Source organism: Delphinapterus leucas, chromosome 8, assembly GCF_059928025.1.
Source record: "Delphinapterus leucas isolate spDelLeu-1000000601 "Yukka" chromosome 8, BTC_Dleu_Yukka2, whole genome shotgun sequence".
Taxonomy (NCBI): Eukaryota; Metazoa; Chordata; class Mammalia; order Artiodactyla; family Monodontidae; genus Delphinapterus; species Delphinapterus leucas.
In genome coordinates, this window is record NC_143136.1 from 62,721,485 (window position 1) to 62,734,740 (window position 13,256).

General features: G+C 38.5%; 3 protein-coding genes across 5 annotated transcripts in view; 1 reads left to right on the forward strand and 2 right to left on the reverse strand.

Moving 5' to 3' along the window:
- Positions 1-10,020, reverse strand: part of KLHL23 (kelch like family member 23) — a 39,346-nt gene extending 29,326 nt beyond the window's left edge. Inside the window, exon 1 of one of the 3 annotated variants that reach the window (XM_030760394.2) lies at positions 9,909-10,020. The gene's annotated coding sequence lies outside the window, so the exon portion shown is untranslated. The remainder of the gene's footprint in view (positions 1-9,908) is intronic. The other 2 variants (XM_022569995.2, XM_022569994.2) reach the window with 2 other exon arrangements.
- PHOSPHO2 (phosphatase, orphan 2) lies at positions 7-10,021 on the reverse strand. The gene is made up of 2 exons (XM_022569996.2): positions 9,909-10,021; positions 7-7,486 (listed from the first exon to the last, which is right to left on the reverse strand). The coding sequence occupies exon 2, from the start codon at positions 7,458-7,460 to the stop codon at positions 6,735-6,737; it is 726 nt and encodes a 241-aa protein (XP_022425704.2). The 5' UTR covers positions 7,461-7,486; positions 9,909-10,021; the 3' UTR covers positions 7-6,734.
- A 2,694-nt stretch (positions 10,022-12,715) lies between these two features.
- Positions 12,716-13,256, forward strand: part of CFAP210 (cilia and flagella associated protein 210) — a 34,507-nt gene continuing 33,966 nt past the window's right edge. The window contains exon 1 of the mRNA XM_022569988.2: positions 12,716-13,185. Within this exon, the coding sequence (XP_022425696.2) occupies positions 13,122-13,185 (64 nt within the window). The 5' untranslated portion in view covers positions 12,716-13,121. The remainder of the gene's footprint in view (positions 13,186-13,256) is intronic.

Here is a 13,256-nt window from a genome sequence, read left to right on the forward strand (position 1 = left end):
CTAGTCAGAAGAATAAAAAGCGATTCATTACTTTAGAGTATGAATTGCCAAACACAATTACAAAATAGGTATGTGTATGAAAATTAGGCAATTCCTTGAGATTAGCTTTTGTGTTAGTTTTTTATTGCTATGTAACAAATTACTACAAATTTAGCAGTTTAAAACAACACAAAAACATTGTCACAAATATCTGTAGGTCAGAAATCTGGGCATGGTGTGAGTGGGTTCTCTGTTCAGGGTCTCACCAGGCTGAAATCAAGGTGCCAGCCTGGGCTGTGTTTCTCATCTGGGGCTCACAGTCCTCTTCCAAACTCAAAGAGGTAGAGTTTTGGTGGTAGAATTCGTTTCCTTGCAGTTAATTGTAGGATTGTGGTCCCTGTTTCTTTGCTGGCTGTCAGCCAGGGGCTGCTCTCAGCTCCAGAGGCTGTCAGCATTCCTTACTCTATGCCTTCTTCCATCTTTAAACCAACCATGGCACGCTGAATCTTTCTTGGGCTTTGAATCACTGACTTCCTTTTCCGCTACCAGCCAGGAAAACTCTCTGCTTTTAAAGGGCTCGTGTGTTTAGGTCAGGTCCACCAGACAATCTATTTTAAAGTCAATTGTGCCATAAAACATAACCTAATCATGGTAGTAAAATACATCTGATTCACAGTACTGGGTATTATGCTCGGCATGTACACAAGGGTGTGGGAAATCTCAAGGGACTGTTTTAGAATTCTGCCTACCACGGCTATCCTAGAATCTCGTGTGAAGAACACGAGGTTCGTCTACCTCTCTATTCAATAGTCTTCTTCAATTCCCATTTTTAACTCTAGCATCTCTATTTTATAAGTTCACAGTTCAGCACAGTAAAACTGGTCACAAAGAATTTGCTTAGCTATGAGGGGAACACAAAGATTCTTTTGTTTTCAAAGGAAAAATTTTAGAGAACAAGAGTCTTACATTTTATTGTAAAAAGCCTAGTTAGTGTGTATCAATATATTTGTTTCATTAACTCTAACATAATCTAATGAGACAATAAGGCACATATTAAATTTAGATATGCTCACATTTTAAAATAAAGATTAAGACCAGATTATCTAGAAATAATAAAACATAAGATTTAGAAAAGATTAACACAATTTAATGCCAACATGTTTGTATCTTCCATATATGAAGTACTCAGGAAAACAGATAAGCAGAACACAAGATCCTATAGATAAATGAGCAAAGGACATGTCCAGACATTTAAAAAGAGGAAACAGAACAGACTAAAAGTTGGACTTCAGTGAACTAACATTGAGTGCATCGTATGTGTGTGAGGTGCTGGCATATATGACAAGTACAGGGCTGCTATTCAGACACAGGAACTGTTATGTCTGTGGCCAGAATCCATTCTTGTTTGGTGCTTCTGTTCTGATTGGTTGGTGCCTGTATTGCAGTGGTTGCATGTCGCAACTAAAGATCCCACATGCCGCAGCGAAGATCCCAAGTTCCACAACTAAGACCTGGTACAGCCAAATAAATAAATAAATAAAATTGAAAAAAAAAGAAACTTGGGGTGTTGAGAGGCTAGTAATTTACCCAATCCAGGGCTAGAATTCAAATTCAGGTCTTTTAATCTAGAGCAGAGCTTTTAATCACCATGTTACATTAGGAATGAAAAATGAGACACTACAATTTCTTTTCCTGGAGGAACTGGGACTGGACTAACCATTCCACTGTAAACAATAAGAAAACTGGACAAAATATAAGAAATAGCAGTTTTCAGGCACTGGACAACAGGCAGTGCAGGAATGTGATCCCTGAGAGAAGGGAAACAGATGAAGTGAGCCCTATAATTGCCTGCATTTCTGCCTGGAGACATTTTCCAGCCTGAGGTGCAGGGAGGGAGAATCCCAAGCGGACCATGGTAGTCTCACCGAGTTGAGGAGATGGAGATAAGTTTGGGGAGGCACAATTGGCTTTTTGTAGGACAGAGTACAAGAGAGGACAGAGCTAAATGGAGAGAGAGTTTCAGAAATCTGTAAGAGGGGTTGTCCCCATGAGTCTATGGCTGGATACTAAGACACATGAATAGGGTGAAATACTGTAAGTCTGGGCAAAGAATGATCCCAAGAACTATAAATCAAATAATTCCCAGAGTTCACATAGAGCTTGAGGATAACTGAGTTCCAATCAGAGCCAGAGAAGCACATGGTTTTATACACTGGGGAAAAAAGAAGGAAAGGGGACAAACAATGCTTATGTTAAAAAGGCAAAAGAAAAAAAAAAGACGGATAGATAGCGGAACGGACAGGTATGTGATAAAACAAGCAGAGTAAAATGTTCTTTGGGTTTTTAAAAACTATTTATTTATTTATCTATTTGGCTGCCTTGGGTCTTAGTTGCGGCATACGGGCTCCAGAGTGCGCGGGCTTGGTAGTTGCAGAGCGTCAGCTGTAGAGCATGCAGGCTTAGTTGCGCCACAGCATGTGGGACCTTAGTTGCCTGACCAGGGATCAAACCCGCGTCCCCTGCATTGGAAGGCAGATTCTTAACCACTGGACCACCAGGGAAGTCCCCAGAGTAAAATCTAGACAGTAGATATCCATGTGTTGACTGCAAATTAAAGGATTAATACGCGAGTATTATGAAAAACTTTATGCCCATAAATTTCACAACTTACATGAAATGGGCAAAGTCCTTGAGAGACACCATGGTGGTTTAAAAGTATGTCCAACACCATGGTGGTTTAAAAGTACCTCCACTGAAAGGTAGAGCCTAATTCCCCTCCTTTTGATTGTGGGCCTTTGTATTGTTGTGGGTTTTTTTTTAAGATTTTTTTTTTTTGATGGGGACTATTTTTAAAGTCTTTATTGCATTTGTTATAATACTGCTTCTGTTTTATGTTTTGGTTTTTTGGCTGCGAGCCATGTGGTATCTTAGCTACCCAACTGGAGATCAAACCCACACCCCCTGCATTGGAAGGCAAAGTCTTAACCACTGGACCGCCAGGGAAGTCCCTGTATTCTGTTTTAGAATACAAATAGAATATAGTGGAATGGATGGTGTTTGATTTCTGAGACTAGGTCACTAAGGCATCATGGTTTCCTCTTTGCCCTCTCTCTTGGATTGGTCACTTGGCAGGAAACCATGTCTTCAGGACATTCAAGCAACTCTCTAGAGATGCCCATGTGGTTGGAAATTGAGGCCTCCTGCCAGTAATCAGCAGTAAATTGAGATTCCTGATAACAATCAGTGAGGAACTGAGGTCTCCTGCCAAAAGCCATGTGAGTCAGCCACCTTGCAAGCAGAGCCTTCAGCTCTAGTCAAGCTTTCGTATGACTAGAGCCCTAGCTGACATCTTGCCCTATTAGAGATCCTGAGCCAGAACAATCCAGTTAAGGGCTCTTCAATTCCTGAGCCACAGAAACTGTGAGATAATGAATGCTTAGTTTTAAGCTGTTAAATTCTCAGGTAACTTACTATGCAGCAAGAGATAACAAATACAGTCACAAACTACCAAGTCTTACTCAAGAAAACTATACAACCTTTACCTATAATCTACAAAAGAAATCAAACTAGTAGTTAAAACCTTCCAGCAAAGAAAACTCCAGGCTTAGATGGCGTCCTTGAATTCTATCAAACATTAAGAAAAAAAATAATATCAGCTGTTAGTTTAATTGTTGCTCCTTCAATGTCATCTTTTTTTTTTCCCTCTAGCTATCTGATGCTTTTTCCATCATTGGTTATTGGCAGTTTTACAAGAATGTGATTTCATGTGGTTTTCATTTTATTTTCCTGTTTGGGGTTCATGAGGGCTCTTGAATCTGTGGTTTGATGTATTTCGGCAACTTTGTAACGTTCTCATTATCTCTTAAAATATTGCTTGTTTCATTTTCTTTCTCCTCTCTTTCTGGGACACCAATTTCCTATGTTAGATCTTGCTATATCTTCTATGTCTTAATTTCTCTTCTGTATTTTCATTGTTTTGTCTCTTTCTGCATTATTCTGGATATTTTCTTCGAACTTGTGTTTATTCACCAACTCTCTTCAGCTATGCCTGTTTTATTGTCAAATCCATCCATTAAGATTCTAATTTCAGTCACGTTATTTTTCAGTTCTAGTATTTCCATATTGTTTATGTAATTTTCAGTTCTTTGCCAAAATTCTTATAAGTTTAGTTTGTGTCTGTAAACTCCAATACTTGGAGGTCATGCAGATCTATTTAAATAAAAACTTCTGCTGGTGTTCATTTATATCTCTTGGTGTAGCTACTTTTTACTATGTGCTTTACAATGTACTTACAAAACTGTTTAGATTTTGAGGCCTATTGCATTAATTTTCTATTGCTGCTAACAGTTTTACCACAAACTTAGCATCTTCAAACAACAGACATTTATTATCTCATGGGTTCCGTGGGTTAAGAGTGCAAGCACAGCTCAAAGGGCCTCTGTTTCAGGGTCTTACAAGGCTAAATCAAGGTGTCAGCCTGAGCTGTGATCTCAGCTGAGGTTCCACTATGAAAGGATCCACTTCCAAACTTACATGGTTGCAGTATTCAGTTCCCTGCAGACTGTTGGACCAAGGACCTACTTCTTGCTTTTGGCTAGAGACCACCCTCAGTTGCTTTCCATGTGGCCCTCTCTGAAGGCCAGTTCACAACATGGCAGCTTGCTTCTTTAATATTAGCAAGGGAGCGAGTTCCCTAACAAGATGGGCATAAGGATCTGATGTAATATAATCATATACACATAAATGATACATCCCATCATCTTTGTGGTATTGCATTAATTAGAAGCAAGTCCTAGATCACCTTCTCCACACATACACTTCCCCCCCACACACACAGAGAATATGAGCTTATAGGGATCATGGGGGGTTACGTTAGAGTCTGCCCACCATACTAAGGATATTAACTTCCTCTAAGAGAGTTCAGATTTGCTTTAGTCAAGCACCTGGGAGTTCTAAAAATCTTAGATAACTTCAGTCCAATTTCAGGGATTGAGAGTATTCAAAGGTGAGCTGCCTGTTCAAGCTCCTTCCCTCACATCAACTTTCTGGCCAGCAAGGAGGACAGTGAGAGAGAAGGTTGCACCCTCATTTAAATTTCACTGGCCAATACTTAGTCACAATGCTCCTTCCTAACTGCAAGGAAGGATGAAAAATATAGCTTTTATTTCAGATGGTCATATGCCTGGGAAAAATGGAAAGAAGTAGAGTACAAAATTGAGGTAAGTGCAACTAGTGGACTCTACCAAAGATGGTTAATAGGTAGATTATATTTTTAAATTTATTCCCCAAGAGATTAGTCTTATATTTTACTTTCTTTGGTATTTATTTCCAAAGTATGTCTAGCAGTTACAGATCTTCAAAATAAGCCTAATTCTTAGTTCACATAAGAATACACTACTTCCAAATCAGTTAATTTTAGAGATAGGGATGCAGTATCTATTGCCCAAGTGTTCATTAATTTCATACTTTCCTTTTGAAATGAAATACAAATTAATGTTCTTCAAGTATTTTAAATTTATATCATTATTACAGACTGTAACTCCAGAATGCTGATTTAATCAGTATGTTATTTCTGTTTGGCAATGAAATATTGAGTGATACAATATATAGTTTGTAGGAATACTCAACATTTAAGAAACTGTTTCATATAGGGATATTAGAAAAATATCAGCTGACCTAGAAAGTTGTACAGTACTGTGTTAATTTCTAGGCTCACATGTTTTAGGCATAAATATCCCTTACGTAATAATGTTAGGATTTTCTTTTCCATATAGAAAGCTCCAGAAATAAAAATGTTCAATGTAATTTTATGGGAAAAAAATTGGTACTCTATTTTTTTCCAGGTTGAAAAAGTAAACTTTGTTTTGCTTTAAATTAATAGGTTAGATTATGTTGAAACACTTACTCTTTTTTTAAATTTTATTTATGAAACACTTACTCTTATACATTGATTTCTCTACAAGTTGAGGCCAGTAACAAATTATAAATTATGCAAGCAAAAAAATAATAATACTTTCATTTTTAGTAGTTGTAGATCAAGTAATTTGGACCAGATCTTCTACAGAGTACATCGGGAAAAGCTGATAGCTGAACACAATTTTTAAAATATCTGCTTAAAGACGTGAGAGAGCTGACAATAACTGTCGGCTAAGGAAGCACAGAAACTTAGGTAGGTGAGCTTCTTTTCCGTGAAAGGGTTGGCCAATTCTGTAAGTGGTATCTGACATACTGAGTGGCTATCTTGACAGTCTTTCGTGGGACCCAGGTGAAGAGGTATTGGAGTATGAGGCCTGCAGTGATAAACCCTTCCCCTTACTTTGAATAGGATCCCAAAAGGCTGTCCATCATGAGTAAGAGTGATTCAGAAGCAAACAGGCCTTCAAAAGCCTGTTTATGAATATGACCATCTGAAATAAAAGCTATATTTTTCATCCTTCCTTGCAGTTAGGAAGGAGCATTGTGACAATGTATTGGCCAGTGAAATTTAAATGAGGGTGCAACCTTCTCTCTCACTGTCCTCCTTGCTGGCCAGAAAGTTGATGTGAGGGAAGGAGCTTGAACAGCAATCTTGGATCATAAGTTGGAAGTGCTGAGGTTGGTAAAGCAACACAGAAACTTTGAGATACTTAACTCTGAAATTCTTTTAAGTGAGAGGGAAAACTTTTTTTCTTTTTTTAAAGCCACTGTTATTTGAGGTTTTAGTTTTATGCTGCTGTATTTAATCTTAACTGATACACATTTCAATTATTGGCATATTACTCCTTTATTAGAAATTGTAAATGAGAAATTATTTCAACACCTGAAGACCAAGATACAACAGAAGACTCCATAGGCTCAAGATTTTGAGACATCTTAGAAAGAGTTTTCTGTAAAGTATATCCTTTCCGTGGCATGACAACATCATTCTTCTTTAAAAAGGTTACTGGACAGACATCGTTTCCGCCATCACCTATATAAACAATTCGTGTATAATTCACTCCTCGTTGTAACTGTTTACCTACAAATTCTACCAAAACTACATTTTTGCAAAGATTTGGGGGGCACCTAGTGCAAGAATGAGCATGATAATTTTCCACAGTGAGATGACCGTCGCTGTCAAAAGCTGCTGGATTTGTAAAGACTTTATCAAACACGTCATGAACATTGCTAGCTTCTAAAACCCAATCTATGAAGACTGAATTTGAATCTGAAATAATGATGCAGTCAAATTTATCCTTGTTCTTTCTTATAAAGTTTAAAAGTTCCACCATCCCTGGAGTGAAAGGCATTGATATTATTGCTCTTTTCATTTCATCTTCTCTTACACCTTTATCTCCCAAATACTTAAAGACTCTGCCCATAAATTCTGTCCAAAATCCTTTTTCATAAGAATCTTGTAGTTCAATAGGAAGCTTTTTCTCTGGAGCACATTGTACAATCCAGGTATCGCTATTATCATCTATGATTGTATTGTCAAAGTCAAAAACCAACAAAATTTTCATGGTTCCAGAAACAGATTTGGGTTACCCTGGAAAAGAAGAAATATTATTCCCTAAACATACTCGGTTCTACATATCTAGCTATAGTATCTATTTAACAAAATTACTCTTAATCTGCTGAAACAAAGGGTGAATATAAACAAGTTAAAATGACTAAGCATTCTAAGACTACCATTTAAGCACTTTTTCCTAAGAAGCAAAGTTCATATTTGAGTATGCTAAATGAATGGAAAACAGAACATATAAAAAGGATACTCAGGGTATTATTGTGTTCCTGAGGGGGTGATTCTTTGAGCACTCAGAATTAAACTAGAGAGCAATCTAATGAGAGAAGTAATGAAAGAATTATTCCCTTACACTTTAATTTAGAAAAGTTATAAAATAAGACAGAAAAAAATGTAGGCTAGTCATTCTTATTGTCTTTAAATTATCAATCACAAACTTATTAGTTTAAAATGTTTACAATGAGCCTCATTTTAAATAATAGGTCATGTACAATACATATTCTCTGTGAACTAACCAAAACTCTGACCAAATTTAACATAATGTGAAATCTTGCAAAATTTAAATAATTTTTTAGAAAAGGTTTTTAGCTTGAAATCATCGTTGTCAGTGTTATAACCAAATGGTTGCTTGATGTTGTACTTGAAAGTCTAAACAAATTACTTGAACTGGAGGTCAGTTAAATTCTTCCACACTAGAAGTAACTTTTGTTAACAATTTTCACATTTATTTATATTTTCTCTAGATAGTTTAGCTCTGGAGTACCAAATAATCTGGATATATGTGAATAATCACACTGCTTTTGATATGACAATTACTCAAGTCTCTGTTTTCATTAATAGATAATGAAGATCATTAACTTAAATCTCAAGAGAAAAGGAATGAATCAACAGATGGTATAAATGAAAATTATCATGTAAAAAAGATAATTATACAGAATTCCCAGGAAAAGCTACAATTAGTGTCTGTAAACAACAACACAAATTTTTTTTAAAGAGTAACTGATATTTTTATAGATACCACTATATGCCAAATACTGGACTAAGAACCTTACAATCTCATCATCTGTCATAAACCCATTTAGTAGGAATTATTATTATCCTCATCTTAAAGATATATAACTGGAGCTTAAGTACTAATTAAGTTGGTTAAGTATTAGTTAAATGGCAGAGCTAGAATTTGGACTCAGGTCTGCCTGACTCCAAAGTTCACGCTTTAGTAATACACTCTAGTGCCTAAGAAATAGAATAACGACTATTAATCAGTTTAAAAATAAAATATTAAGTAGGTCATTTTGACGAAAAGATGTTTAATAACATGAAAACATTCATTAATCTCAAAGTACACACTAACCATCTGTGATCTACTTTACAACCATTCTGAAGTTTTAGCAAGAAATCCTAAAATGAAAAGTGAAGAACCCCACCAATAAGAAAAAGAAGAGATCAATTAAAAATAGAAAACATGGGGGACTTCCCCGGTGGTCCAGTGGTTAAGAATCCACCTTCCAATGCAGGGGATGCAGGTTCGATCCCTGGTCGCGGAGCTAAGATCCCACATGCTGCAGGGCAACTAAGTCCACGCACTGCAACTGCTGAGCACGGGGGCCACAACTAGAGAGTGCATGTGCCGCAAACTATAGAGCCCAAGCGCTCTGGAGCCTGCGCACCACAACTAGAGAGCCTGTGCGCCACAACTAGGAGCCCACGTGCTGCAATGAAGATCCCGAGTGCTGCACATAAGACCCGATTGACACAGCCAAAAAAAAAAAAAAAAAAAAAGAAAACATGGCATTTATCTACATGTGTTCTCTGGTTTATAATGATAGATATCCAGCAGGTGAAACTGAGAATGAGCTCACAACTCATATAAGAGTAAGTATTTTTTGCCTCTCAATTTAGAATATCTGGAGAATAACAAACCTAGAGGATGTATCTCCTGTTGTATGAATTTAGATGGTATAATAGTATAAAGTATTCTGATACCCTGGATCCATGAATTGCTAAATGTCTAATCCAGGTGTCCCTGATTGGCTTCCAGAGATTTAAGTGCAGAAATCACTTTCCCATAGAAACAATGTAATAAATAGCAATAAAGCGCAGTTGACAATCACGTTGGTAATGCACCTAAGCACATTTTAAATTAAAATGCTTTTTAGGCATTCTGAATTTATACATAATTAAAAAAATTTTTTTCAAATGTAACTCATTGTTGGTTGAAAAGTGTTTCAAACCTAGACTTAATCAGCCACAAGTTACTAAAATTCCTTCACTATTAACCTCCAAATAAGCTGTATCATAAGCCTGAAGTTAACAAAGTTCCAACTGTTAACTTAGTTCCACTGTTGACTATTAATTTCTATCTACAAGTGTACTTTTCTTAATTTCAGATCTTTTTCCATTAGTTTTTTCCCACCACTCAACATAAACCTATATTTAAAATACTTACCCAATTTAGTATTTCCAAGACAATTAATCTTACTTCAGCATGGAGCTTAGGTTAAACAGTCATGACAATCTTCAGTTTTAAACACCAGCCAGTTTCTAACCAACATTACTCCTACTCTATATGCAGGGGAAAAAGTCTTCTGATTCCAAGCAAAGGAATGGAGACTTCTTAACTCCTAAAATTAATAAAAGTATTTAAGATATTTAAAAATTTACATTTTCTAATATGTTTTCTCTTACATCAGAAAAGCACCTATGGCAATGGGAGGAATAAAATTTTGTTTAAACAAAAACCTTAAATACAAAACAGGGAATGTTATGTGAATATAAACTCTTATTCAGTGGATAAAATCACAGGTGTTAGGCTGATTATGTTAAGATTTCCAGATTCCAGTTTTTCTTTTTACTTATTAAATAATAGACAAATACCACATTCTGTTGTCAATAAACTTTCAAAGATTTAGTGCTGTACTTGAAATAAAAATGTCTCCAAAAATTAAGGATGTGTAGAAAGATTTAGTGAAAGTGAATCTATTTTGAAATCAGTTTGTTAAAATGCCAGAAGCAGTTATTAACTGTTCTCTCCAGAAGCATGAAAAGTATATATTTTGTATGTCTGCAATGTTTCCAGGGTCTAACAATAGCCTATGTGCTTTTTTACAATAATGAAAACTAGAAACTACATAGACATCCAAGAATAGGGGATTGCTTAAATAAGATATGTACATGATAGCCATATAACAGACCATTTATTTAGTGAGTAAAAGGTTAAGATGTTCAAATTAAACAAACAAGTCACAAAACAGTGTTTACAGTATAATCTCATTTTTGCTTTTAAAAAAGAAATGTCTGTATACAGTGGTAGCATCAATTGCAGTGCATTCTTTTCCTACGCTGATTTTGTAATAAAATATTTTCCCCGGGATAATTTAAGCTCTGTTTCAGATCAAAGTGCATATGCTACCTTCTTAATTTCACAACAAAGAAAAAAAAATGAGTGGTGGCCATAGAGGGTAAATAACTAATTCTAGATACACTTGGCTGTAAAGATCCATGGATTAGAGTTAGAACCAGGTGTTGTAAGTCAAATGATACCTGAACACTACGCCAAACTGGCAAATTACTGACACCAAATATTATAAGATTCAATAATTTTTGTAACCAATTTAGTTAAAATTCCACAGAATTTTTGTTAGGAGGTAATCTCCATGGGTCTCTAGTGGCTCTGCATATCTTACAAGGTACTCACTGCCCTTTGCTCTGGATATTATCTCAAAAATGTATGTAAGGGCTTCCCTGATGGCGCAGTGGTTAAGAATCTGCCTGCCAATGCAGGGGACACAGGTTCCAGCCCTAGTCCTAAGAAGATCCCACATGCTGTGGAGCAGCTAAGCTCATGAGCCACAACTACTAAGCCTGTGCTCTAGGGCCTGTGAGCCACAACTACTGAGCCCACGTGCCACAACTACTGAAGCCCGCACACCTAGAGCCCGTGCTCCACAACAAGAGAAGCCACCACAATGAGAAGCCCACGCCCCACAAAGAAGAGTAGCCTGGCTCACTGCAACTAGAGAAAGCTCGCGCGCAGCAACGAAGACCCAATGCAGCCAAAAATAAATAAGTAAAAAAATAAATTTATTTTTAAAAATGCATGTATAGTGAACAGTCTTGAAAGGCATGCTTATTGTCCATTATAATAAAGATCTGGATGCCCTAAGCTCAGGGTTCCTGTCCTGTAATGCAGCACACTCCATGTGCAGGTGACTTCTGGCACTCTTTGCATCATCCTGTGGCAACTGGGGCAAAATTACTGATATTCTGGCTACTGCTACTGCTGTAATTCATCACTGTTCTAGGGGTCTGCATCTTCTACAGAACGGTGGCAGCCTAAGTTGTCAGCATGCAAGTAGGGTAAAATCTCTGACTCTTCCCAGTTCTTGACTTTTTTTTTGGCGGTATGCGGGCCTCTCACTGTTGTGGCCTCTCCCGTTGCGGAGCACAGGCTCCGGACGCGCAGGCCCAGAGGCCATGGCTCACGGGCCCAGCCGCTCTGTGGCATGTGGGATCTTCCCGGACCGGGGCATGAACCCGTGTCCCCCGCATCGGCAGGCGGCCTCTCAACCACTGCGCCACCAGGGAAGCCCAACATTTTTAAAACTATGATTCCAAAAAACCACCAATGTTGTATGTGCAAAAACTATATTTCTGCCAACAAATATTTTATTAATCCTTTCATACTTACCAGCATTATTACGATGGATCGATCATCTGATAGAAAACCTGAAGAAAAACAGTACAACTATGTGTTAGAACTTCAGTGATTAAAAATCCTCCTTTCATATTGAGCAACTCCAGTTTGATGCCTAATGTGTGTGTGTCATAGCCAACTACCTTGTAATGTAATCATTTGTACCTCGACGTGTTAGAAAAGGATCTTTTGAAACGTAGCCCATATTCACTCTTAACAGGGTTTTGTGTCCTTAGAGGTCTGATTGGTCCTCCAAATACATTCAATTTACTATACTGTATTTACCGAGCAATTAAAGATATCTTAAAGGCTCTAACATGAATGGTATAATCCAAGTTTTAACATTGCGATTTAAAAAAAAAAAACAAAACTAAGCCCCGTCTAGCCCAGATCATGCGTTAGAAACCAAAATATTTAAAAACAGATTTTCTGTCAATTAATCCCTGAGTTTCTATAGTTGAGGGAGGAGGGCTTTGCCGTTCACCTTCCCCCGCGAGGTCTGTGGGTCACACACGCCCAGCCCAGGCCTCGCTCTCCCGCACACCTGCCGGGTACATCCAGAAGCCAGGGGCAGGGACCTAGTCGGGTGTCGTTTCCCGAGAGGCGCACGTTGGATGCCGATGGGAGCACCAGGCCGGGCCCAGCCGGGTCCAGCCGGGTCCCAGGGCTCGTCACTAACCCAGGCCAGAGACCCGCAGCCGTTTTGGCCTCGGCGCCGCTTCCGAGGGCTCTGTCGTCCCGCCCACTCCGGATGCCTGCGCCTGCGGGGTAGGACCGCCCCACTCGCACGCCTGGCCTTGACTTCCCGCGCAGGCGCATCCTCCCTTCTCCGGCACCACAGCCCACAGCTGCGCGTTCTTCGTTCCTCGGCTACGACTGTTGTCACTTCCGGCGGCGTTGCTAAGCAACTGCGCGGTTTAGCGGAAACTTCGGCGTCGGAATCGCCTTTCCTAGTCTGAGAGCGCCATGGGTGCCTCAGAGATGCTGGTGCGGCTCAGAAGGCGCTGTGGACGGGCCAAGGAAAGCACGGGTGAGCTAAACTGGTCCATCCCACCACAGGGATTGTTTCTGGTCTCCAGGCATGGAGTGAGAGGCGAGCGT